The sequence below is a fragment of the Sinocyclocheilus grahami genome, unplaced genomic scaffold (genome assembly GCF_001515645.1).
Source record: "Sinocyclocheilus grahami isolate Dianchi unplaced genomic scaffold, SAMN03320097.WGS_v1.1 scaffold987.1, whole genome shotgun sequence".
Taxonomy (NCBI): domain Eukaryota; kingdom Metazoa; phylum Chordata; class Actinopteri; order Cypriniformes; family Cyprinidae; genus Sinocyclocheilus; species Sinocyclocheilus grahami.
Window position 1 is genome coordinate 283,155 of NW_015506166.1, and position 27,099 is coordinate 310,253.

At 36.3% G+C, this 27,099-nt stretch overlaps 3 protein-coding genes across 5 annotated transcripts; 2 read left to right on the top strand and 1 right to left on the bottom strand.

The window, feature by feature from the left end:
- Positions 1–808: 808 nt before the first annotated feature.
- LOC107565198 (uncharacterized) lies at positions 809–7,057 on the top strand. 2 transcript variants are annotated; one of them, XM_016250420.1, is made up of 5 exons: positions 809–1,369; positions 2,672–2,770; positions 4,958–5,209; positions 6,297–6,347; positions 6,442–7,057. In XM_016250420.1, exons 1-5 carry the CDS (start codon positions 832–834, stop codon positions 6,459–6,461), a joined length of 960 nt encoding a protein of 319 aa, XP_016105906.1. In that variant the 5' UTR covers positions 809–831; the 3' UTR covers positions 6,462–7,057. The 2 variants fall into 2 exon arrangements, with proteins under 2 accessions (XP_016105906.1, XP_016105907.1); XM_016250421.1 differs by lacking the exon at positions 2,672–2,770 and having other exon boundaries at positions 810–1,369.
- Positions 6,891–11,701, bottom strand: LOC107565199 (ribonuclease UK114-like). Of its 2 annotated transcripts, none has more exons than XM_016250422.1 (6): positions 11,552–11,701; positions 10,154–10,256; positions 9,843–9,897; positions 8,534–8,602; positions 7,792–7,847; positions 6,891–7,330 (listed from the first exon to the last, which is right to left on the bottom strand). In XM_016250422.1, the coding sequence occupies exons 1-6, from the start codon at positions 11,614–11,616 to the stop codon at positions 7,271–7,273; spliced, it is 408 nt and encodes a 135-aa protein (XP_016105908.1). In that variant the 5' UTR covers positions 11,617–11,701; the 3' UTR covers positions 6,891–7,270. The 2 variants fall into 2 exon arrangements, with proteins under 2 accessions (XP_016105908.1, XP_016105909.1); XM_016250423.1 differs by lacking the exon at positions 11,552–11,701 and adding an exon at positions 11,242–11,379.
- Positions 11,702–15,712: 4,011 nt separating this feature from the next.
- On the top strand, positions 15,713–26,202 carry LOC107565201 (cytosolic 5'-nucleotidase 1A-like). Its single transcript, XM_016250424.1, has 6 exons — positions 15,713–15,878; positions 19,204–19,371; positions 20,414–20,543; positions 23,656–23,778; positions 24,546–24,730; positions 25,430–26,202. Exons 1-6 carry the CDS (start codon positions 15,828–15,830, stop codon positions 25,784–25,786), a joined length of 1,014 nt encoding a protein of 337 aa, XP_016105910.1. The 5' UTR covers positions 15,713–15,827; the 3' UTR covers positions 25,787–26,202.
- The last annotated feature ends 897 nt before the right edge of the window (positions 26,203–27,099 follow it).

Consider the following 27,099-nt stretch of genomic DNA (forward strand, 5'->3'; position numbering starts at 1 on the left):
GGCCAAACAAAGTAGTTCGCTTTCACAATGAAACACACAGCGCCTTCACGACATGGCGGCGGCGGCAGCAGCAACAACAATACTACAGCGAAAATAAATAAAAATAATAAATATAATAAAATTATTATAAAATAATTTAATAAAAATAAAATTTACGCCTAATGCGTGAACATTTGGGTGGTGTTATGCAAATCTTCCCACATCGTGACATAGAAATGTGGGGGCGTGTTAGAACGAGCCGTTTTAGGTAGGCATGGCTGACTCTTAACTTTTATAAAGAATATCTCTTTGGATTTGAGACTTTAGTCTTTGCAACTTTACAGATCTTCTTTATGCACCAAGAGCTTGTAACACTCCAAAGAGAAAGGAACATATTTCAACATGATATGAAGAAATTTAAACTATTAGAAGACCCTATTGTGTAATTTGTTTTTTCTTAGTTTATTTTCATTTTGATTTGTGCTCTGTTCTTTAGGATCTTCTTATGATCTTATATTGCCTTATTGTATTTGTATTTTCTTGCAATATATTTTTTTAACATGAAATACTGCTTTGATTGAAAAATTAATAAAAAATATTTACAAATTTAATTATTGCAGAAATATTAATGAGTACCATAAAATTATCTCAAAATAATAAGGAAAACTTATTTTTAAACAAAAACTTATTACATTGATTTTATTGAAAATAAAAAAGTTAGCTATTTCAATTAAGGCTTTGGTCACTTTTGAGCCAAGTTCAGTTCTCTGCTAATGAGCTGCTGATGTGAATCAGGTGTGCTAAATAAGCAGGACATACAAATGTGCAACGCTGCGTGGCCTTTGTGTCCAAATGACAAAGACTGAAAACCATTGTGTTACAATCAGAACTCTTGCGCCCTTAATAAGTTCAATTAACGCGATGGAGGTGGACAAATATATCTTGACCGAGGCGCTCTCTGCTATTCTGGGAGTCACGGTGAAATTGCAGTCAGATTGTAAGGATTTCGATAAAGTCACTCAACTGCAAATTACCAGTCTGACAACTCTTGCCCTTCTTGACAAAGAAGTGCAAAATGTGACTTGTCTAACGTCTTTACTAAAGCGATTGTCAGTTGATCAGAAGAATTCACAAGAGACCCAGAAAAGCGACATTGTGAGCTCTTCTCTCCGAAAGGAATTATTTGTGATCTCTGATGACTTTTTTGATCCAGTGTTTGACTTTGACTTCACGAACATGTCCGAGTCAAAGTCTGATGAGTGCACACGCGGGGACGAGCCGTACAAGCGGCCCTACGGCTGGATGCGCTTTGCTCTGAAGGTCCGGGACAAATATCCGGACGGGAACGCTTGGCTGGGAACATACGGATGGAGGAGCCGTTCAGTGCCCGGTGAGTGGCCCGTCTCCTACCACGGAACCAATTTAAAGGGGGCCGAGGGCATCGTACAGACTCACTTCAAGGCGGGAGACCGTCAGGCGTACGGAAGAGGGGTTTATTCATCTCCAGACATCAACGTGGCGGATATGTTTGCGAATAGCAAGAACTTCACGTCGCAAAAGAATGGAAAGACTTACAAAGTCATCATGCAGAATAGAGTCAACCCCCAGAAGAGGGAAATCAAGGACAAAAACATTTGGCTGGTCCCCATACCAGTAGGCACATCTGCTGCGAAAGAAAAAGAAATGGTGAAGAGCTCAATCCGACCCTATGGCCTTCTGCTTAAAAAGGTGTAAGGCCAACAGTAGGGCCTAGCTGAAGTTACTCTCGCATGTACTTCCAAATGCTTAATATTCTATGTGTTATGTTCCATATTCTCATAATGGAGAACAGAGGGACAAAATTCTATGAAATGTATTAAAAAGGCATATAAAATGTTTGTTTTGCACATCATTTACATGAGCTGTCTATACCAATTTGTAAAAACAATGTATTTTTCTTCTCACTTCAAGTGTTATACCACATCTTTCAAAAGCAGTACAGGAAGTCATTTTAACCCCCTTTTAAGAAATCTGAAATTTAAAATGAAACCTTTTTCTTTCGGAAAATACTTTTGATTTTATAAAAGGGGGAAAAATGACTTGTACAACTGAATATTAGCAGTGATGTTCATAAGCATGTATAGCGTTGTCTGCGCACGGACATGATGCACCATAGTTGAAGATATAGTTATGGACGGTAGCAATATTTATGGCGATGTAGATGTACAGCCTACAGTCATTTTTATGACCGTCTAGTTCGGGTTGGCCAGCGCTACTCCAGAAGTCACCTGCAGATGTCGCCAAAATCATTATTCAACCAACACATAGATACATGCAAATACATTTTAAAGTTAGAGTAAATGTACTCATTAAACCATGTTATCGGATTTATATCGATATTTTTGGTTGTTAGAACTTAAGTTGAACACAAAGTATCACCTGTAATTTCTTAGCATTTAAATCAGAGAGGACAGAACGTCGCTGATGTTTTAGCATTGCAAATTCAACTGTGACTTGTAAAGTTACCGGGAATAAGAGCAGGTTTGCATATGAGCACCGCTCATGCACACTCAAGATACACCCAATGTGTTCCCTGACCAGGGAATGAGTGCTGTCTGTATCAACTGCGCGTTTAATTAGCACATTCCCCCTGCACTTGAAGTCGATGTGCGCCGCTGGGCACAACAACACTCACTAAAGTGCTTGACTTCAGTCCTGTCAGAGGGAGACACGATGGGATGCACTTCTAGCACTCAGACCACAGCTCAAGACACAACACGACCCAACACCAAACAAGATGGAAGCACATCAGGTAAGAATACACAACCCCCCAAAAAAATCACAATTGAGCTATATTTGGTCAAATATTGTTGATTTGCAAGGTGTTTCATGAGGTTAAGAAAGAATTTTAGGTAAGTGGGCATTGCATACATAGTGTGATCTAGATGTCATAATGTAGACACCAATGCTAAAATGCATGGCAGATCCTTAAGTGATAGAGGAAGATTGTGATCTTCTTAGTTACTTTTTTGGATCCTGGGTCACCCTAACTTGAAACTGAACCCTCAACTATTGTGTAAGGCACCCAGATCCTTATCCAGAATGCTGTCATCAGTCCACCATACAGTTTAGATCTACTTGACGTACAGTATTCATTACACTAAAAGTCCCCATGGAGAAACCTAAGGTTAAACGGCTTGCCCAGAGCTTAAACCATAAGACTTTAACTGAAAGTTACAAGAAAAAGGATGTTTTATGGTTTAGATCAGTGGTTCCCAACCCTGGTCCTAGAGGCACCCCAACACTGCACGTTTTGCATGTCTCCTTAATCAAACATACCTGATTCAGGTCATCAGCTCATTAGTAGAGACTCCAAGACCTGAAAGTGGTGTGTCAGAGAAAGGAGACATGCAAAATGTGCAGTGTTGGGGTGCCTCCAGGACCAGGGTTGGGAACCACTGGTTTAGAGGACAATTTCAAATTGCAATTTGATAACTGCTTTTAAATTATTAACATTCTTTCAGAGAAACACTATATTATATGGTTTTTATAATCCGCATGCATGCAGTTTTTATGATCCCATGTTACATTTATGTGTTTGGCAGATGTTTTAATCCATAGTGGCAAAATGCAATTACTACAAACCCATGACTCAGTTGAGCTACAGGAACAAAATATTTGTACTTTTAAAAGTGGATTTGTCACACTGCAGCAGCAAAAAATGTGATTAGAAATGGTAAAATATTTAAAATGGTGACTGGTCAGAACACCTAAAATATACACACAAAACACACCTTCCTTTATACATTAACATGTTTTAACCTAAAATGTTGATATTGATTGCAATCTCGTGAACATTCATAAAATGTGTTTTTAAAAAACGCAAAGAACAAATACGTTTAAATAGAATTTTGAGTTTGGTTGTATTGAATTAAATTTGTCAAACAAATGAAGGAAATTTGTATTTTGCTTTGTTGATGTTACCTGAGCTGTCTGTTTCCTGAGCTATCACAGTGGGTGAGTTCTTGGAATTTGAGGAAATACATTTTGGGTGATGCCTGAAGTGTGGTGACATTTAAACACAGTGTGTGCTTATGGAACTGAGAAGAAGGTTTCATGTAAATGTTGTGTGCTTTAGATCACAGATGTCCGATGCCATAAAGCTCTGCTAGTTTGCCTGTTTTAATACATCCATTTTCTTTCAGCACCTGTTGTTACGTTAAGTTTTATTATTTAACCAGAATGTCAGTGTATTGCTTTCAGTTTCATATAATTACTAGTAGTGTAGCTTCTATAATAGACTAGACCAAGCTTTAGTTTAAGGGTTTCTATTAAATTAAAAGTAGGTCTCAGAAAGAGTTGTCTTCTACCTTACTGACACTTGACACACAGAAGATGGGAAAAGAGAAAGGACACAAAATATTGTTCATATTTCTGTATTGATGAAATGTGAATTCTGTGGAAAAGATTTAAATATAGTAAAATGTGTTGAACCGAGCTGAGTATACTGAACTCAAATAGGAATATTTTATCAGTATTGAAATTGAGATGGTTTGTGCTGTGGAAACCTGTCTGAAAAAATAAATAAATATAATGCTGGTGTGGAAATAACACAATATATCACAAGTTCTTTCTCCGTGCAGGCCTAGTTGTACTCCTTTTGAATGTTTTATAATCAAAATAAATAATTATATGTAAAAAAAGGCTATATGTACAATATTAAAAATATTTTTTTTTTTTATCATTGATATACTTATTTTGTTAATATTTTGAATTTAGATATTTTAACATTTTGTGGTTTTGTCACTTTTTTTATTAGTTTTTTTCATTTATTTCTGAGTAGTTTAAGTTTGTTTTTACAAACAACTTCTCATTTTTAGTTTTATTACATTTTATTTTAGTTAAAGTTGATTTTATTTCAAGTAATTAATTCTTTTAATGCTTTTAGTTTCAGTTCCCGATGATAACCCTGGTGAAAACATTTGTCTTAATCTCTAAGGAACAAGTAATGAAAACGGTGGTCCTGCAGCAGACAGTGAGACGATTCCAGACCAAACTCAGGCTGAGGAATCTCCACAGACATCCAGTGCACCTCCTGAAGCCTCGGAGGAAATACAGAGCTCTGAGGCTGCTGTAGCTCATAGTGAACCAGAAGCAGCTGCTGCTGAGGCCGTTACATCTGACCAGCCTGCTGAAGCCGAATCCAGCCCCTCTACGACAGCTGAGAATACAGACGAACCAGCACCAAGTGGTACGTTTCATATTTACAGACAATAGCACTAAAGGTTTCTGCCAGTTTCCATAACTTAAAGGGACAGTGAGCAAAGTCTCATAGAAAAACTGGCTCAGAGTAGTTCTTCAAGATTAAAGTACATAATACCTTGTGTTCTGGGCTTGTGCATGCAAATGGCTTTGGTACTTTCAAGGGACGTATCTCTAGATGCAAAACACTGTGCACATTCTCTTTTGCAATGAAGGCTTCCTGGAATACCTTTGTATTGTTATAAGAAGTTAAAGCACCATTTTACACATTCATACTTAAGTGAAAGGTGATGGCACTAGTTTAAATGGGTAATAGTGTGTTTGTTTAACTCTAAGTAACCTGACAAGTGTCCTAATAACTGTTCGGTGACCCAGGAGCACAACACTGCCCTGCTTGGTTTCCCCTTTCCAGCCCTGTTACCGAACATTTTACTAAGGGTTTCTAGCAGATGTTCTGAAATCTGATGGTCTGAAAAAGGTTAGGAGAACTGAACCTTGAAAGAGCTTGATTTCTGGTTTATGAATACACAGTAAAAATGGAATTAGGAGTACTGCATTATTTTCATCTTTAACAGTAGTTCCTTTGGCCAGATCTTAAATGTGGCGAGGGCCATAGCATGCCTCACTGCCTGAATTTTAAATGTAAATGACAATTTATCCACAGATGCAAATGTCTTGGGTGCAATGTGGGAAAAAAACTTTGACATTGTCAAATAACATAATGACTAACCACAGAACAGAATGCAACAAGAACTAATACTCTGCTGGATACAGCAACTGATTTTAAATATTCATTCTATATTTTTTATTTGTTTTAGAAAGTCCAATGTGAGAGAAACACAGGACATGTCCTAAAAAGATACAATCAGCTAACGTTCTCTGTAGATGGATACGTTTATCATATGTGTGTGTATATATATATATATATGATCATTTCAGTTCGTTTTAATATATATATATTTTTTGTAACATTTATTACCAATTTTTTTTATTGTATCAACCATTATGAATTTAAAAAAATGAATTAAGCCTAAATTAATGGAAATAATTAATTACATGCATCTCTATTTCCACAGAAAACACAACTGAGGCCCAGGCCGAATCTTCCCCACCAGAGGAAGCACCTGGTAAGTAGCGTAATACGATGCAAGACAGACCTAAAAATCTTCTCCTGAGGATACATGTCTTGTCTGATTGCCCATACCACTTCATCTCTTTCAGCCTCTGGTGAAAATAGTTAAGTGTGCATCATTTGGCACAGTTACTACAGATTCCAGACTCAACCACCTATTTTCAATAAAATCAAGATTTCATATGCATAGTTTAAAAATACAGTGAAACATTAGCTTATTTATTAAATAGATATTGCTTGTTCGTTGCCAAGATATAGACCAACTGGTCTTCAGAGACTCTGTGCCTGTCTTTATATACAAAGATTACAAACATCCCACTCCAGTTATAGTTTATTGAATTATTATTGCTGGCTTTAGCTAGATATTTCCTTCAATATTTAATACCGGTGCCTATTTTAGTGGCTTTACCCCTCTATAAAAAATGCATAAAGCCAAAGAGAATATGAAAATTGTGGAATGCTATTTATATAATTATGTAATATTTTAACCAACTGAAATAAAATGTTACATACATTTTAAATGACAATGGACATAATATTTTAAAAACAGGCCTTTTGGTTTTATTTATTGTATGCTAATGTTTTCCTGCAACAAACATGATAGATTGAACTCAACAAATGAAAGTAATGTTTTTGTGTTGTGGTTTGATTTAATGTGATAATGACAAGTTTAAAAAATAAAGCTGACTTGATCTGGGTTTTGAATTGTTGCAATTACAGAATATATAATGATGATCAGCCGTAAATTGGAAACTATCAATAGCATGTTTATATTAGCAAAATGGGCAACAGACTTGGTGACTTCCCTGTTATCAGTTTAATGGGAGGTTAAATGTCTGATTGATTTTGTAATCTGGGATGTGGTTTGTCTCCGTATAACTGTATTTACAATTTATGATTCATGCTGGGTTCATATAGTCAGAAGGCATCCGTGATGGGTCCCAACACAGCGATCTCTTCGATCTCAACAAGTCCCCCCTGTAAAACAGAAAGTGTTTAAATGAGGTATAAACACAATGCAGATTTATGGGAATTTCCTCACTTTTTAACTCAAGTTGATCACTTACAGTAAAGTAACAGCACAACTCTCCACAAGAAGTCATATAATTTGAGGTATTCTTCATCTCCGTAGCTCAAGCAGTGTGAGATGGATTGTGTGCCAAGTTTAATACTTGCACAACTGTTCAAAGGTTTTGGTCAGTAAGACTTTTAAATGTTTTGAAAGAAGTCTCTTATATTCACCAAGGCTGCATTTATTTGATTAAAAACAGTAATAATGTGAGACATTTTTTACAATTTAAAATAATGTTTATATTTTAAAATGTCACATGATCCTTCAGAAATCATCTAATAGGCTGATTTACTGACCCCAAACTTTTGAACCATAGTGTATAGTTAACTTAGCAAACACAACTAACTAGTCTGTGTTTAATACTCACTCTGGGTAGGGCAGCTACTTGATAGGCAGCTCTAGCTGGGAAATTGCTCTTGAAAACTGAAGAAAGAAACCGAGAAATAAAAAAACAAACAATCTGTGTTCTTTACTGATGACAAAGATAAACAAAACTGGCAGTAAAGTTGAGCTATATAAGATATAATCTTCATCTGGTATAGTTCTTGTGATAATGAAAAGCAGCCTCTTATGCCTGTGTTTATGTATCATTAATTGCATCATAAGTTTTAAAGAGAGAACGACATGAATTCAGTTCAGAGTATTTGTTGATGCTGCAGGTTTGCATGTCACATCACGGAAAGTTCTGTGTGGTAGGAGGCAGTGATGATGGGTTGTCCTCGTAAAGAGGAGGCTTTCGTTTCACAGAACTGCACTGTATCCCTTTACACGCAGACAGGATAGGATTACCCATCAGCTTTGTGTTCAAGAGGAAATACCCAGGGATGCTTCAGGCATCATTGTGGAACATTTGAATAATCAATAACTTGCATAAAGCATTAGCACTAAAGTGCAGGATGGGAAGTAAAGTTATTTTAGAGGAAGATCTATACAGGGAACACAAATGTCATGATTGTTTTTAACTCCACAACAAAGGACACCAATGTCATTCCCAATTATGAAGTTTTCTACATTAGCAAGACTACTGAAACTGAAGGCAAATCTGTGGTTGTATGTGTGTATGACACTGTGATGAATTATTCCACCATGATTCTTCTATTCATACTCACACTGCTTGTAAACATCATTGACGTTATTGAAGTCATTAATGTCTGCCAACAACACCGTGGTTTTGACAACTGCAACAACAACAACAAAAAAAGATAAAATAAAAGTACAGTTTATAAAATGCCTGAAAATGACTAAGAACTGACATGTTAAAAAAAAAAAGGTTCACTCAAAAATGAAAATTTGCTGAAAATTTACTTTCAGGCCATCTGAGATGTTAAGTTTGTTTCTTCATCAGAAATTTTTTTTGATAAATGTAGCATTACATCATTTGCTCAGCAATGGATCCTCTGCAGTGAATGGGTGCCGTCAGAATGCGAGTCCAAACAGCTGATAAAAACATCACAATAATCCACAAGTAATTTACAGTCCATCAATTAAAGGGGTCATATGATGCGATTTTAATTTTTCCTTTCTCTTTGGAGTGTTACAAGCTCTTGGTGCATAAAGAAGATCTGTAAAGTTGCAAAGACAACTTTACAACTTTTTAAAAAAAAAGTTTAAAAGTTTTTAAACTTTAAAAAAAAACTGTAATACTGTAATTATTACAGTATTAATAATACTGTATTAATTATTAATACTTAATAATTAAGTATTAATTATAATAATTATAATTTATAATTATATATAATATAATTATATATTATATATAATATAATATATATATAATTATATATTATATTATAATATAATTATATAATATAATATATATAATTATATTATAATATAATTATATATTTATTAAAGAGATATTCTTTATAAAAGTTAAGAGTCAGCCACGCCTACCTAAAACGGCTTGTTCTAACACGCCCCCACATGTCTACGTCGCTATGTGGGAAGATTTGCATAACGCCACCCAACTGTTCATGCAAAGAAAGAAGGCGTGACTTTTTTTTCTCGCTGTAGTATTGTTGCTGCCGCCATGTTGTAAAGACGCTGTGTGCTTCGTTGTAAAAGCAAAACTACTTTGTTTGGTCTTCCAAAAGAGGACGATATCTGCTTCGTCATGCCTGGAGCTGATCCGTGCTGGTCGCTGAGGAAATACTACAACTTCGTGCTGTGGATCACCGGATCGGCTTTCACCGTGGACGAAGCGGAGTCCAGCCCGGGGTCGTCACATGTCCTTCCGGACACTCCTTCGTCAAAATCGCCGGCCGCGCCGTTCTCAAGCCCACCCACCTCTGCTCACTCTAACCCTCCGGCCGTTCCTCACTCTAGCCACCGGCCTCTGCTCACTGCTCACAGTGGTTCAGTTGTATTTACAACACTGTTCCAGAACACTTCAACCATTACTTTAAGTTGATGATTTACCATTTTCATATCCACATCCAGCAGTTTTCAGAATCTCCCCCATATTAATGAGTGCCTATGAAGTTGTAAGGAAAAACACTGAAACATGGATAACTACATTTATCCAATATTGGATTTTTAAGTGAAAATAACTGCTTTGTGTAATAAAACTTGTTAGTTTGTGTATTAAAGTCGACGTGAAATCCAAACTGACCATATATACTTAATATATTAATTACTTAAAATATAATTCTAATACATGATTGTGTATGTGTATGATATTCATCAAAATGTCGACAATTATTTAAGGGCCACTATATGCGTTTTGTCACCTGCTTGGCCTGAGCCTGCACTCCTCCTGCCACCAACTGTCCACCAACGTCCATGCCGATCTGTCCTGAGATGTACATTGTACGGTCCACCAAAACAGCCTGGCTGAATGTAGTAGCAATATAATTTAAAATGTGAATTAATAGTGAACTCTGATTTTGGAAGGAATAAGGATGTTTACAATGCATTGTGGGAAATGTTGTCTTCCTCTGCCTTCTGCCGGCACAACCAGTGCGCTGCAGTTATAACTAGCCCAACAGCCAATCAAGTTTTCTTGCTTTATTTAAGGTTGGGCATAGTATATTTGGATATTATTAATCAGAAATTGGATGCTGGATATTATATAATCTAAAATATCACACAGTAGCATTGCAGACCACAAAGATCAATTGTAAGTTCAGCTTGAGATCATAGTCCAAGACAATATCAAGTCCAAGTTAATATGTGTCTAATACAGGACAACTTCAGTAAGTTACACAATGCAAAAATGACTGCCAGTTGTTTTAGCACAACGTTTACACAACTGGAAGATCATAGGTAAGCTCATACATTAAATCTAATCAATATTGATTCATGCTGGTTTAATGATGTACAGTAATCAGCTGAGCATAAAGTGAAACGTATATAATGTAGAATATATGCAAAAACAAACAAACACTAATCTAGTGCCAGAAATACTTTTCCAAAGCCATTTTTAACATAACCATACTGTTAAAGCAGAAGATACCGCATTGACCTCTTGTCAAGTCAATGAACTTGACACCTCCTCTTACTGTCTATTGGTTAAAACATCAACACCCCTATTGTAACCACTTTCAAGTGCATTTTATGCAAAATAAATACATTAATTAAAATAAAAAGCTCTTACATCAGTAAATGGTAAATGTCTTTTTTTTCCTTTGGAGAAACCTTTTTATATTTTTTATAAAGGGGGTTGAAGCCCCCAGTTAAAATGATAAAACTGGTGTTATGGAGCGTTACAGAAATATTATCATAATGCATGCATAAAATCCCTATTTTACCATTTAAACCCGTTTTGAATCTGAATGCTATTGTTCTGTAACATTAAAGTGAATGAGAAGACTCTTACCTGTATATGCCTTGTCTAATAGGGGCTTTAGGTGTATATGGAATTTTTCTCTGAATAAAATCCATCTCAACCAGTTTATGAAAAGTAAATCGCACCAAATCTCCAGCACAAAGTTGCTGAGTGCGCTTTGTAAAGACACGCCCCGAACAAATATTGCATTGCAGCCTATGTCAGGTCTTTTGTTGCTCAATGCTGGCTGTTAAATGCATAGCTGGTGGTGTTTTATATCCATATGCTAGAGCATGTCACATGTGCGTTTGCTGAGGAACGTAAACATGCTGGTTTGACTGAACAGCAGACAGACTCTCACCTGTAAGGCCCGATGGCGGCTGGAGCAGCTGCAGTGTGAATGATCTTCCTAATAACCGCAGACATCTCTGAACACTGAGATCCCAACGACACCCGCCGTGAAGCACAGCTGTCAGTAAACTTCTACTTGAGTTAATGAATGAGTAAAGCAGGTTTGTTGGGATTCACTTCCAGTAGGCGTCAGCTATTCCTACCATAACGACCCACATATAGAGACATCGCACATGTATTTACCATCCTTCAATAACATGTCGCACAGTATGGAACTATATTTAGAAGAAAGTTCAAGGAAATAAATCGTAGACAGAACATGTATGGTTAAACAAGCCGATACAGGTCTTTATGCATAAATATAGTAGTTGTCACATGACAGAATAAATCAGAGCTCTGTGTAATAGAGTGATTACGGTAATTCATGTAACCAGTCAAGAAGTCTTCATCCTGTTTTTTTTTATAGTTTGTAGGCCTAAATATAATTTTATAAATATTAGCTTAGTTACTGTAGTTTAAAAAAAAAAGTGTTTATAGTTTAAATTGTTTGGGGGAATGTTAAAATCATATTCAAACCATAAATATTATGTTTTTGTAACTTCAGACTAAAAAGTTTAATTTAGAAAAAAAATAATTTTGAGCTGAAAAAAATTGACTAATTTTCTAGGACTAGAAATCGTGTAATAGAGTGATTACGGTAATTCATGTAACCAGTCAAGAAGTCTTCATCCTGTTTTTTTTATAGTTTGTAGGCCTAAATATAATTTTATAAATATTAGCTTAGTTACTGTAGTTTAAAAAAAAAAGTGTTTATAGTTTAAATTGTTTGGGGGAATGTTAAAATCATATTCAAACCATAAATATTATGTTTTTGTAACTTCAGACTAAAAAGTTTAATTTAGAAAAAAAATAATTTTGAGCTGAAAAAAATTGACTAATTTTCTAGGACTAGAAATCACCATTTAAATTGTCCCTTTGTTTGGTTTGTCTGTGTATTGTTGTGAAATAAGTCCACATGGAGTTTAAGGAGACAAGTAACAGACCTTTATTCAAAAACTCTATGCAGAGTGCAAAAAATAGCATACATTATGAATAACGCACAATAAATTAGAGTGTTCAGTAAAAATGTGCCTATGTAAATGTCAGAGTATGAAATAAACTGATGTAACTCACAACTGCAGGAAATGTAAGGCATTGGTAACATCCCTAACTATTTTATGAATAAGCTTTTGTAAAAAAGAAACATCATTAGCAGACTATACTTCAAACCAACTCAGATTTATAGACATCATCAGTCCACAATCAGGGCATAAACATTGTGAGAGTCATTTTAAAGTCTATTTAAAACAACTCATCCTTCTCTGAAAAGATTCAGCAACTGGTTTAGGTCATTCACATTACTGGCATTGTTACATTACTATGTCCTTGAGTTACTGTATTGCTTTTGGTAGTTATGGAGACTCAATAGGCCTAGTAATGATGGTACCATTACCATAATTTGAAACACAAAATCACTGTATTGGAATGACTCGATCTTTGAAAAAGACCAGAAGAGAGACAGTTCAAAGCCGAACAACGCCTGAGATAAAACGAGAACTTTAAAATGGGGCACAGGAAAAGTAGTTCTCACTTCCTCACAAATACTTATCACAAGTTATCAAAAAGCCAGTGGCAGCGAAGAGACCATAGGGAAGACGTCACACAGAAATATTCAGAAACCGAGAAAGTGACATTCAGCATAAATAAGCCATGCATATTTACAAAGCTGTGGACAGATGTTTCAAACCTCACTTTGTGCTGACAAGGAATTTTGATGGGATGCATAGCTGCAGGAACGGTCCCGTTTCTTTCTAAATTAATACCAGAAACGATGACAGTGGCATCTCTACTCTAAAATGGTCCCACATTAGCAGAATACTAACCTATAGCTTGGTGATGCAAACTTCAAAAAGAGGGTTATTCAGCGCTCTAAGACATTCTCTACTTTTGATTGTCTTTGGTTTAGTAATCCATTCACACTAAAAATGACTTTGCAGCAGTCCAACCAGCATTTCTTAAAAATTCAGCCACAAAACTTCACATTTTCACAGTAATTTTCGCCTTGGATTCATTTACAGTATTAAGAAAGTATTAACCACGGATGTAGAGATGGCTTGAATTTTAAAGTTAAGGAAGAAAAGCCTAAACTTCATAACAATAGAGAGTGAGACTGATTAAGATTGTGAATAATTTGTTCTGTTTAAAGTGAACTCCTAATATTGTGACCTTTGAATTCTAAAGAACAAACTAACAAATCGTGATTTTAGGTTTTATACATCCACTGGGACCTTCTTCGAATGTAGAAACAGCAGGAGTCTAGAATAAGATGCATCAGTACAAAGACTGAACACAGAAGAGGACATAAGATCTGGCCAGCCAGCTTTGAAGCTTCAACATCTGTGAAGTCGGTTAGAAGTTCTGCTGCCGGCGTTTCTTCGCATCCATGGCGTCAAGGATGGGTTGCCTCTTGGCTGTGTAGCGCTGCCGCAGATCTTCAATCTCTCGCTCCATCATGGGGTCCAGAGCAGAAAGGCGCATCTGGAGCTCCTCAAAAATAATTTTTTTAAAGAATGATTTGGGCTCAATGATAAAAGAAAAAAAGTGAGGCTTTTTTTGAAAAAGCTAAAAATACAAAATGTATTCGTTTAAAACAACGTAATTTCCCACACGTCCACACTATGGAATTACACGTAATTTTTTTTTTTACAAATAACAATGAAAAAAAAAAAAGACAAACAAGCAAAAAGCGCATGATGTTTTATATTTTTAATAACTTTTTCTATCATTCTAAAATATAGAATATTTTAATAAAAAAGTTGAGCAATGTTCAAACCTTTAACTAGCAGTTTATGCAAGTTCTACATTAAGCCAAGATAGTTTCATAGGAAGTGCAAATACACAAAACTAACTGTCCGAAAACTTATATTACCGAATAGTGTTTATTGTAAGCGATATCAGACTCACACACTGCAGTGCTGAATATCTAGATGTCATTCTAATATTGTGAAATCCTTGAATGAGAATATAATTCCTCCTTCACCCAGAAGAGGGCAGCCAACCACTGGACAGTGTGGACAATTTGTCACTCTGGGCCCCAGGGCTGTTGTCAGGGCGCCAACTAAACAGCCAGTCCCTGGCAAGGTTGTACATGGGGTCGAAGTGCTGCCTAGCAACTGATTATAGGGTTATGGGTTGTTTTGCCCCATTACAATGGCATTAAGGGGACAGCGAGAAGATATCTATCTATCTATCTATCTATCTATCTATCTATCTATCTATCTATCTATCTATCTATCTATCTATCTATCTATCTATCTGTCTGTCTGTCTGTCTGTCTGTCTGACAAATTGTAAAAAATTGTCCACTTGTGATCTTCGCATTAAAGCTCAATGACTTGTTAGCTAATAAACACCCATTGGGAAAATAGTTAACCTTTCAATATGGAATTGATCCAAAGCACATCTGCAAAGCATCTGCATATAGTTCGTCAATATCATAGCCAGAAATGATCTCTGAAATGATTTGTAAAAGGTTTACTATCAACTGGTATTTATTGTGAAATCTCAAGGACCAGTTTCCAAATAAAAACGGACAATTGCTCCAATATTATGAGACTTACCACAACAAAACCGCATTTTTGAAGAGGGCTGGTATCTTCTATGCTCACTTCATATTTTTAAGGAATGTTCAGTGTATGGCTTGGGTTTCAGTTTGGCTTGGTCAAAGGGAAAGAAAACACAGAGTTTACTTTGTTTATTTACCGGGAGCTGCTACTAACCCTCAATCTTGAAGCCCCCGTGGTGTCTGTAACTGTATCTGTGACAGTGTCTCTATATCAAGAGTTTGAACCATGAATAACTGCATACTACTGAGCAAGCATTTGAGGAGCTTTTTCAAGCACACGGTTTATATAACACATCTCCACAGCAGAGCTCTATAGGAACAGCTCCTCCAAAGCACTACAATATCACTTACCAATGCGTCTTCGTGAAATACAGTGTTATTTTTTGAATCAGAAGCAGTTTTTCCAGTATTGTTGTTGGTCACCATGATAGGATTGTTTGCTGGTTTGTTTCTCAACAAGGCTTGTCTGTTATTTGCTTTCTGCCCCACCTGTGTTTTCCTGTTTATTTCCAACTATGGCAATCTCATCCATATGAACATATATGTATTGTAATATGCATTACATAATAGACAAATCTGTATGCCTGTGACGTGGAGGTTGATATGAAATGTTATAATATTTTATGAAGGGACCTGTGAGACGGGCCAGGAAGGTGGAGGGAGGCATATTCTTTGTAAGTATTTTCAAAGGGCCATGAAGATTTTCATCTCTGCCGTCTCATTAACAATCTGTTCTGCTTTGCTCTACTAAACGCATGACCTTTTGACCCACAATATGGACTTACACAAATAAATACGTTAATGCATTTTAAGAGCTCAGTTTGATGGTTCTATTAGTACGTTTGACAGTGTGTTTAAGTCACATTACTGGGTGCAAAGAAAATTCATTTCGAAATCCATATCTGTCTTTCAGTAGATATGTCAGCGTGTCTGCCAGTGGTGTTTAACTAAAGGCAAGAGATATACGGCTTTACATTTTCACTTGCCTGTGAAATGCATTCAACATTTTTTGCTGTGTGCATTAGAAATTGTGATTTCCTGTGATTGACCACACATGAAAGGCAGAAAATGGCAGAATGAAAAATTAGAATAAGTAGCATAACCCCAATATCACACACAGTGGTGTCCAAAAAACTAAGACGAAGAGTGAAGTGAAAATAATTTTTTTATCATACACACACACACACACACACACACACACACACACACACACACACACACACACACACACAGCATGCCGGTCCCCACAATGTCAAGAATTTCAGGTTTTACTATCCTTGTGAGGACATTTGGTCCCCAAAATGTAGCATAAACAAGTACACACACACACACACACACACACACACACACACTCCAACAAATATACAGTATATAATTATAGAAATTATTTGGCAGTCAGAAAAATGATCATGAATTTCACTAATGTATTAATTTGTTTAGTGACTTAGAAATAGTGCATGTATGAATATAAACATTGAAAAAAACATTTGAATATATTACAAAAATTTGAATAAATAAATAAATATTTTTCACTAAAATATGGTCTATAGTAGTGGTTCTCGACCTTTTGGTATCCATGGCCCCACTTGTCAAATACAATATTTGAAGGCCTCCCACTTCTGCTATCATTTTATTTTATTTACAGAAACCAGGAGTGGCAATATTTGAATAATTAAATAAAACATGTATAAAAACTAAAATGATCAAAATGCACAATTTCAGAAGCTTTCATAACAATGGTCATCAGGGTTTACACTTTTTCATGAATGAATTAACTTTTCTTTATAAACTTATAGACTTTTATAGCCATATGTGATTATTTAGTTTTGTTGTGTTTCTTAACCACTGGTTTATAGGACACGTCAGACTCTTTCCTCTCTTTCCTTCCCTCTCAATAACTCTCTTTCTTTCTTTTTTTCTTTCTTAAATAAAATAAAATAAAATTTATTTTTCCTGAAACACTATAATTGTTTGCATATTCACAACTTTTCCCCCCTTAACATTTACTCATTTCCCTGTGTTTTGCATTTATGTTTCTGTCTGATTCAGAAAACTCTAATATCTGTAGTAAAATATCACATATAGCTGGTAAGTGGGCACCAAAGTTGCAATTTAAACAATTAGGACAGATACTAAACAGCAGGTCAATGTTCATTTTTCCTGATCTGTAAAGGGCTTTTAGAGTAAATGTTCCCTCTAGCAATGTGCTGAATAGTTACATTCTGGCCCCATTCCCTCTGTAATGCAGTGGCCACTTATCCACTCTCATTTCCTGATGTCTCAATTCCACAACCACCTGAAATACCCTATATCTTCAAACATTTCCCAGTCCTGCTCAAACCTCTCAGGATCTCCCAGCATGAGCAAGAGACGTGATGCGACATGGCTCATCTGGAATGTCAAATTGTTCTCCGGTTCTTTGGGGAAAGAGACTGTTAACAACTCATCACAGATCAATTTACACAGGCTTGTCCTTTTCCCATAACCCCCCAGGCAGTACATGTGTGGGGTTGGAGGGTTGACGCTCGGTTGAGGCGTGTTGAACAGCACGATCAGAGGTCTGCGTCATGCGGTAGCCCCTTTCCAAAATTAACTAGCCCTGCTCTTCCTGGTGGTTTCCTGTGACATACTCAGCTGATGTGTGGCCATGTGACTATACATTAGCACTGTACATGTTTTATGCTCTGCTGCTGTGAATCACATTACTGACTATATACCACCTGATGCATCACTGGCAATTTCCACTAAATTACATAACACAGGTTGACAACATTACTTGGAAATGAATTTTTGTATCACTGGATCACATTTAGTGGTCTATGACTGTGTGGCTGCATATGAAATACTGATTGAACAATAAAATTGGGGAAAGATCTATTGTGATGACCATGATAATCTCAAAATATCCAGTCCTGTCCGATCTACCATGAAACCGGAGATACTAATGCGCTCTTCATTAATCACACTATTCTACCTTCTCACCTTAAGAGATAATCTGTAATGACGCATGATTGCTTGCTGTGGAGAGGTGACTATTGCATTTCATACTGTTCTTTCAGCTGCTTTGTGCACTCTGCAGAATTTATTTCTTGCTGGCTCTTTTTAAAGGGATAGTTCACCCAAAAATGAAAATAATTGTCATCATTTTATGTAACGAGTGGTCAATATGGCTTCTGAGCTATATTTTAAGTCATCTGAAGTTATGTGATACATTAGTGGCATTGTTATTCAATAAATTCTCCCTTCGTGTGTGCTTATGTATATTCAAATGTGGTGCATTAAAGGGATAGTTCACTCAAAAATGACTTGAAGGTGAGTAAACAATGACAGAATTTGAATTTTTGGGTGAACTATCGGTCTTGATAAGTCTTGCCAGGTTTTAAAACAATGATCTTAAATGTCACTGGTTTTTGTATTGAACAGTGTTGCTATTGTACACCAAAAGTAAAACTATTATGTTTTTTTGTTAATTAAAGATTAACTAACTAATATATATATATATATATATATATATATATATATAACTTGAAATAAAATAAATGCTAAATTAATAAAAAACAGAAATAAAAAACATTTAAGTTACAGTACAAAAATAACTAAAACTGAAATAAATATAATATAACTATTTACATTTTTTTAAATTTAATTTGTAAAAAAATTACAAAAGAACATAACAAAACTACTACATTTACTAAAATGAACAGTATACAATATGGTAGATGTAAATATACTCATATTCAAATGGAATTCGAGAGCTATGATGGAGATGAGGATTATTATAGTGAAAAATATTTAAAACAAATTGTCACACAAAGCTATGATTTGACTTCAGAAGATTTGTGATAGTGCACAAGTCATATAGACCACTTTTATGAAATCAGTGCACATGCTTTTAACAAACAGAAGAACCAGGCTACCTGGTACTTGTGTGTTATATGCTCAACATTTGTAATGAATGTCTCACAGTGAATGTCTCACTCTTTCACCATCTCTCTTCAGCCCAAACCAGAGAATGCGGTCACCATTGCTGTGTCATCGCGGGTTCTGTTCCGTACAGAGAAAGAGCAGAAGGTGTTTGAGCAGAAAGGAATAGAGGAGTACCTCAGGTATCAGGTGGAGCACGAAAATGAGCCCTTTGCTCCAGGCCCAGCATTCCCATTTGTTAAGGTAATAATGCACAATTAAATATCATGCATTATCAATTTATAAAGAGTTATTTTTTAGACATTGCCTTAAAGGAATAGTTCACCCAAAAATGAAAATTTGCTGAAAATGTACTCACTCGCCATCCAAGATGTAGATGAGTTTGTTTCTTCACCAGAAAAGATCTGAAGAAATTAAATCACTTGCTCAACAATGGATCATCTGCAGTGAATGGGTGCCGTCATCAGAATAAGAGTCCAAACCACTGATAAAAACATCACAATAATCCACACAAATCCAGTCCATCAGTTAACGTCTTGTGAAGTGAAAAGCTGCGTGTTTGTAATAAACAAATACATCATTAAGATGCTTTAACTTTAAACAGTCACTTCTGTCCAAAATATGAGTCTATAATCCATAATAATGCTTCCTCCAGTGTAAAAAGTTAATTCCCTTTCATGGGAACTTCGAACTGCGTCCTCTAGGTTTCCCCATAGCGACCCCTAGAGGACGCAGTGTCTCGTTCCCCACTCAGGGAACCATGGTTACATAAGTAACCTGAGACGTTCCCTTTCATGGGAACTTCGAACTGCGTCCTCTGCGTCCTCTCCCTGTTGTCCTCTTACAGCAAAATCCACCAACAGATTTGTTTAGAATTGTTTTGGACTGGCAAGATGACTTTTTCACTGGAGAAGCAATATTATGGCTAGAGGGATATTTTAGCTGAAATCAACTGTTTTGATTTAAAACATCTCAATGGTGAATTTGTTTATTACAAACACAAATGTTGTAAACTTAATTACTTGTGGATTATTGTGATGTCTTTTTTCCCAGCTGTTTGAACTCTCATTCTCTTATTCTCATGCTGAGCAAGTGATGTAATGCTAAATTTCTCCAAGTCTTTTCCGATGAACAAACAAATTCATCTACATCTTTGATGGCCTGAGGGTGAGTACATTTTCAGCAACTTTTCGTTTTTGTGTGAGCTATTCCTTTATCAGTATTGACTGCAATATTCTCACTGTCTACTACTTACTTCATTTGATTATTTTGCGTGTTTTCTCAGGCACTGGAGACAGTAAATAACCGGTTGCGGGAGCTCTATCCAGACAGCGAGGAGCTTTTTGATATTGTGCTGGTAACCTACAACCATGCTCATGTAGGCATCAGACTCATCAACACCATCAACTACCACAGTAAGTATAATTTACTGACCTTCTAATAACCTGGATTCATACTTTCCACAAACATGTACATGGTCAGAAAGGTCCATTCTTGCAAATAATGCTACCCTTGGGTGATCGGTGTTGACAATGGATGATGGGCTAATTATTAAAGGGATAGTTCACCCCAAAATGAAAACTGTCATCATTTACTCATTAAAAAAAAAAAAAATAAATAAAAAATAAAGGTGCCTCATCATGGAATCATAAACCACAAAACAGTAAAATGTACACTGCTATGCTATATTATTGATAATCAATAAGTCAAAGGCATGGGATACAAAGGAACGACATGATTCTGAGGACACAAAAATAGCAATGCAAATGTTTTCTTAGAAGATAAATCTCCAGCTGGCCAATCATATCTTCCCACAGAGATACATGTGACACCTCTAACCTTTGTATCACAAACCAGCTACTTCCTGCTCAGTTCCCCGCAGCGCCCCAGCTGGATTGGTTTTGATCGTTCCGGTGGCTGACTGAAGAAAAAAACAAACTTCTCTCCATCCTTTGGCCTCTCTTTGGACAAAACAACAAATATGCGGATATGAACTGACGCTTCAAAAACCATTTGAAGTCAGAACTTCATGTCCTGAACCATGAAAATGTTAGATGTTTGTTAGATGATAAATGTAAGTCTGATGCCGCAATAGTTCCAAAATCCATCACTGCAAAGAAGAAAGCAAAAATTATACAAAGAATACAACAAATAAGAATGGACCTATTTTTCTTTCATCTAAAGCCCAATAATTATTTTCCAGGATTTTTTTGGGGATGGGGGGGTTGGGGGGCTTTGAAACAAGAGCCAATCAGATTACATGAAGGATTATTTGATCTAAATTATCAAGAGTGTTGAAAATGTCTCTCGTGTTTCTTTGCTAATCTCACTGGAGAACAATAACCCGGTTAGCCTGTAGATGCATACACATCACTAATAATCATATTCATACTTTATTAAAACATTTTATAGTTTTTTAGCAATATCAATTTATGATATGAAAATATTTTTACTGCTTTCCTCAATGTCACAGATACTGAGGTGTCATCAGCCAATCACATAGCATTAAGCTCAATGCATTTCCTCTCAGCTGAGCCTTTTTATTTCATTGAGCTTCATTTTACATCTCTTACCTGCATATATCTTGTTATTTAATGGCTAAACTGTATATTTGACACTGTTCCTGTCTTCCAGTTTCCTACTTAGTGCTAGTTTCATGTCTCCTATACTGCACTCAGCAGTTTCATTTTTTAAGTGATAAAATAGCTCAAATCAATATTTAATGTCGATTCACTTATTTGCCAAGTACATTACATTTTACATTTAGTCATTTAGCAGACGCTTTTATCCAAAGCGACTTACAAATGAGGAAAATGGAAGCAATCAAAATCAACAAAAGAGCAATGATATGCAAGTGCTATGACAAGTCTCAGTTAGCCTAACGCAGTACACATAGCAAGGTTTTATTTAAATTAATACATAAAATAAAAAACTGATAGAATAGAAAAAGAATAGAGCAAGCTAGTGTTAAAGGCCCTTTTTTGCTTTTTGTTAATTGTATAATAAATAAAAAGAAAACAAATAGATAGAATACAAAAAGAATAGAGAAGCTAGTGTTAGTTTTTTTTTTAAGCATAGAAATAGAATAGAGAGTGCTAGATTTAGATGGTCAAATAAAGGAAAGGACATGATGTGTGGCCAAGTATGGTGACCCATACTTGGAATATGTGCTCTGCATTTCACCCATCCAAGTGCACACACACAGCAGTGAGAAGTGAGCAAACACACACACATACCTGGAGCAGTGGACAGCCAATGCTGCAGCGCCCAGGGAGCAGTTGGGGGTTCAGTGCCTTGCTCAAGGGTCTCACCTCAGTTGTGGTATTGTGGGTGTGAGAGAGCACTGATCATTCACTCCCCCACCTACAATCCCTGCCGGACCTAAGACTCAAACCTGCGACCTTTGGGTTACATGTCTGACTCTCTAACCAATAAGCTACAGACTTGCTAAGGACTCAGCTGCTCGGATTGAGTAGTCTTATAATAAGTGTAAAAATGAAGAGTTATCGCAAAATTATTATAATTATCTCAAAATAAACACCTTCAGGATGATACAAGACCCCACCACTCTACACCAGGATGCTGATGGGGGTTCATTTTACTATACTGATCAGCTGACTGTACCTTATCCCTTCTTTTACTCTTGGCCAAACTTGGCTTGACATGTCATGTAAATCAAACCTGCTGCTGATATCTTACTGAGCTGGCACCCATGTGTCAAAGGCTAAAAGGAGCACATTACCCCAACATTTCGCACCAAGTCTAAGCTTTCCATCTGGTAAACAGTTCATAACTGAGGTGTCAAAATAGTGAAATCTTCTAAGTGAAGACTGTGACCGTTTAAACACTGTTTAAATAACTTGAGGAAAACCTCTTTTCTTTTCTAACAGCCATTCATTAAAAAGGTTTTACTGATAAATTAGCTAATACCACTTTTGATAAATGTATTTAAATGTGTACTCACGTGAAAGGAAGACTCCAGTCATATAAAAGCTGTTTTATTTTAAATGGAAATAAGCCCATTATTAATATTATTTATAATATAATATTATAGCATTATTTATATAAGCTTATGGTTAAACGCTAATAGAGCATTTGTACAATTCATTGTTTTTGTTCAGAACTGCAAACACACCACTAGGTGTCCCTATAAATCACAGACCGCCAAATCAGCCACATTTATATTTACAGATCAACGCTCTTTTTTAATCACACATACCTTTTCAAAAGGTACCCTTTATGGATAAATAAGGTACAGAGGTGTGAAAGGGTACTGCCTCAGAACAGCTTTTGTACATTTTTTTTTCTGAGAGTGTATTCTAAATAAAAAAATCAAAAAAAAAAAAGCATTAGACTGTGTGCTGGATATGGTAATAACTGAATATTGTGTAACAGTAGCTTGAATGCAATGTAAGTTGCTTTGGATAAAAAGGTCTGCCAAATGCATAAATGTAAATGTAATAATATCTGGCTCTCATGAAATGTTAAACAGTTAATTGCTGTTTAATATTCTTCTCTCATCCCCAGATCTATTCATTGAGCGGTTCTGTATGACAGGAGGTAGCAGCCCCATTGGGTACCTGAAAGCATGGCATACAAACTTGTATTTGTCTGCTGATGCTGAAAAAGTTCAGGAAGCCCTCGCTGAAGGTTAGTACACAGTAAATATCTGATAACACATGCAACTGCCTAGTACTTCATCTTGTAGCACAATTACATTCATTAAATCAAAGGAATAATGTGACATTTTTTGTGCAACAAACAGTGCACAAAGTGCTAACAAGAGACCTTTGATGTTATGTTAATAAATACAATATTCATAGGAGTTTTTCCAGCCAAATATAGTTGCATAAAATGTTTTAATCAAATTTAATTCACAAATGGTGAGTAAAAGTTATAGTATATGATGCAGAATTAGTATAAGTCCATGTCTCAATGACATACAAAGTATAGCAAAACCATAAGAAGTGAACTTACCAAGAAACCAGTTTAAAAATCATGAACAGGTGTGCCTTACAGATATTAGACTTGTGGTATATTTAGATAGTGTTTGAAAGGTAACCTGTCAATGACTGTGAATGATGAAAAGTGCCAAATTACTTAATGGTCATGGTGACTCCAAAGGAATTGCTCTTGCAGTTTGCCATTTAAAATGTTTTTGCCATTAAATGAACCCTTGAGCACATCATATTAATTATTGCAGAAATAACTGTGTATATAAAATAAGCTAAATAAAACTAACTGAAGTGGGGAACGCATTGAACTCCAGATCGACTTAACAATCCAATGACCTATTTGTTTTACTGAGGCTTAATGGGTCCTAATGTCTTTAAAGGACACCCTTTAAATGTCATTCATCACACTGCTTTTTCCTTTAGGCTGGTGAGCTTTATCTTTGTTCTTGTGTTTTCTTACAGGGATTGCAGCAGCCACCATGTTTATGCCAGAAAAACAAATCGAGGTGTCTGAGACCCAGCTGAGAGTGGCATTTGATGGCGACGCTGTTCTTTTCTCTGATGAGTCCGAGCGTATTTTTAAAGCCCATGGCCTGGACAAGTTCTTCGAGCATGAGAGGGAAAATGAAAACAGATTGTTAGATCATGTAAGCATTGTTATTGTTACCCATGTGAACTGGTTATATTTTAAATATGATACAGAGAAAATGCTAAATGCATGTTTAAAGGAACGGTTATCTCAAAAATGAAAATTTGCTTAAAATGTACTCACCCTCAGGCCATCCAAGATGGAGATGAGTTTGTTTCTTCTTTCTTTTTCACTGGAGAATATGTTATATATAGAGGGCTCATATTTTAGCCAGAAGCAATGGTTTAAAGTTAAAAACGTCTTAATGATTAATTTGTTTATTACAAACATGGATCTTTTTACTTCACAAGACATTAACCGATGGACTGGATTTGTGTGGATTAGTTGTGGATTATTGTGATGTTTTTATCATCTTTTTGGACTCTCATTCTGATGGCACCCATTCACTGTAGAGGATCCACTAGTGAGCAAGTGATGCAATGCTGAATTTCTCCAGATCATTTCTGAATAAGAAACTAAAATTTTCAGCAAATGTTAATTTTTTGGTGAACTATTCCTTTATTCCAATTATATCTTTTGCATTTGGTGCCACTAGTGGAATAAAAAAAACGACACACTTCACCTTTGAATTAGCAGATATGTTTACATATGTTTTATATAAGGCTAAATCTCCAAGAACAAGACTGAGTGTCCTTGTTCTTTAATGTAGTTGATGCTACAATAGACATACTGTTGAATATATCTGTCTACCACACAGGGGCCACTGAAGGGTTTCCTGGAAGTGCTTGGGAAGCTTCAGAAGAAATTCTACGCTAAAGGCCACCGTATGGACTGTCCCATCCGCACCTACCTCGTGACGGCCCGCAGCGCAGCCAGCTCAGGCATCCGTGCCTTAAAGACTCTCCGTGCTTGGGGACTGGAGATGGATGAGGCTCTTTTCCTGGCCGGGGCACCAAAAGGCCCCATGCTGGAGAAAATCCGGCCCCACATCTACTTTGATGACCAGATGTTTCATGTGGAGGGTGCTGTAGAGATGGGTGCCATTGCCGCCCATGTGCCCTATGGGATTGCACAGAAATACCCTCATAAAAAAAGCACCAATGCAGGAAAATAACAAAGGCGAATTGGGAAAATATAAAGAGGCGCATTATGTTCTTATTTTGGAAGCGACGTTCAAGTTGCAGATATCTTTATTTTGTAAACTCGGTTGTGCACTCATTGGATCAGGACCTCAGCATTCTCTTGGCCTTTTTCTGTGACCTATGCAAGGACACACACAATATTTAACCAGCTAAAGATTCAACCCAGTATTGTTCTTCTGCACACTGCCTCAACATCAGTAATTCTGTACGAATTCATTATGAATGAAAGCACTGCAATGAATGGTCATTTTCATCTAAGCTTACGTTTCTTAGTGATGGTTTGTCGAAATATACATGACATCAACTTACTGTTAAAATGGAATGTGTGCTGCTATTCATACAGTGGGGAAAAAAAGTATTTAGTTAGCCACCAATTGTGCAAGTTCTCCCACTTAAAAAGATGAGAGAGGCCTGTAATTTTCATCATAGGTATAACTCAACTATGAGAGACAAAATTAGCAAAAAAACCCCAGAAAATCACATTGTAGGATTTTTAAAGAATTTATTTGCAAATTATAGTGGAAAATAAGTATTTGGTCAATAACAAAATTTCATCTCAATACTTTGTTATATACCCTTTGTTGGCAATGACAGAGGTCAAATGTTTTCTGTAAGTCTTCACAAGGGTTTCACACACTGTTGCTGGTATTTTGGCCCATTCCTCCATGCAGATCTCCTCTAGAGCAGTAATGTTTTGGGGCTGTCGCTGGGCAACACGGATTTTCTATGGGGTTGAGATCTGGAGACTGGCTAGGCCACTCCAGGACCTTGAAATGCTTCTTACGAAGCCACTCCTTCGTTGCCCGGGCGGTGTGTTTGGGATCATTGTCATGCTGAAAGACCCAGCCACGTTTCATCTTCAATGCCCTTGCTGATGGAAGGAGGTTTTCACTCAAAATCTCACGATACATGGCCCCATTCATTCTTTCGTTTACACAGATCAGTCGTCCTGGTCCCTTTGCAGAAAAACAACCCCAAAGCATGATCCCGAGGAATTTACCAATTAATTCTTTAACAATCCTACAATGTGATTTTCTGGATTTTTTTTTCTCATTTTGTCTCTCATAGTTGAGGTATACCTATGATGAAAATTACAGGCCTCTCTCATCTTTTTAAGTGGGAGAACTTGCACAATTGGTGGCTGACTAAATACTTTTTTGCCCCACTGTATATGTGAAGTGAATATGTAAAGTGACAAAGGAGAAGGAGTGATACTGAAATGGTGTTTACACAGTGTGTGTTTTGAACCGCACTGTATAATTCAGCAATGGACTTTGAAGGGTAT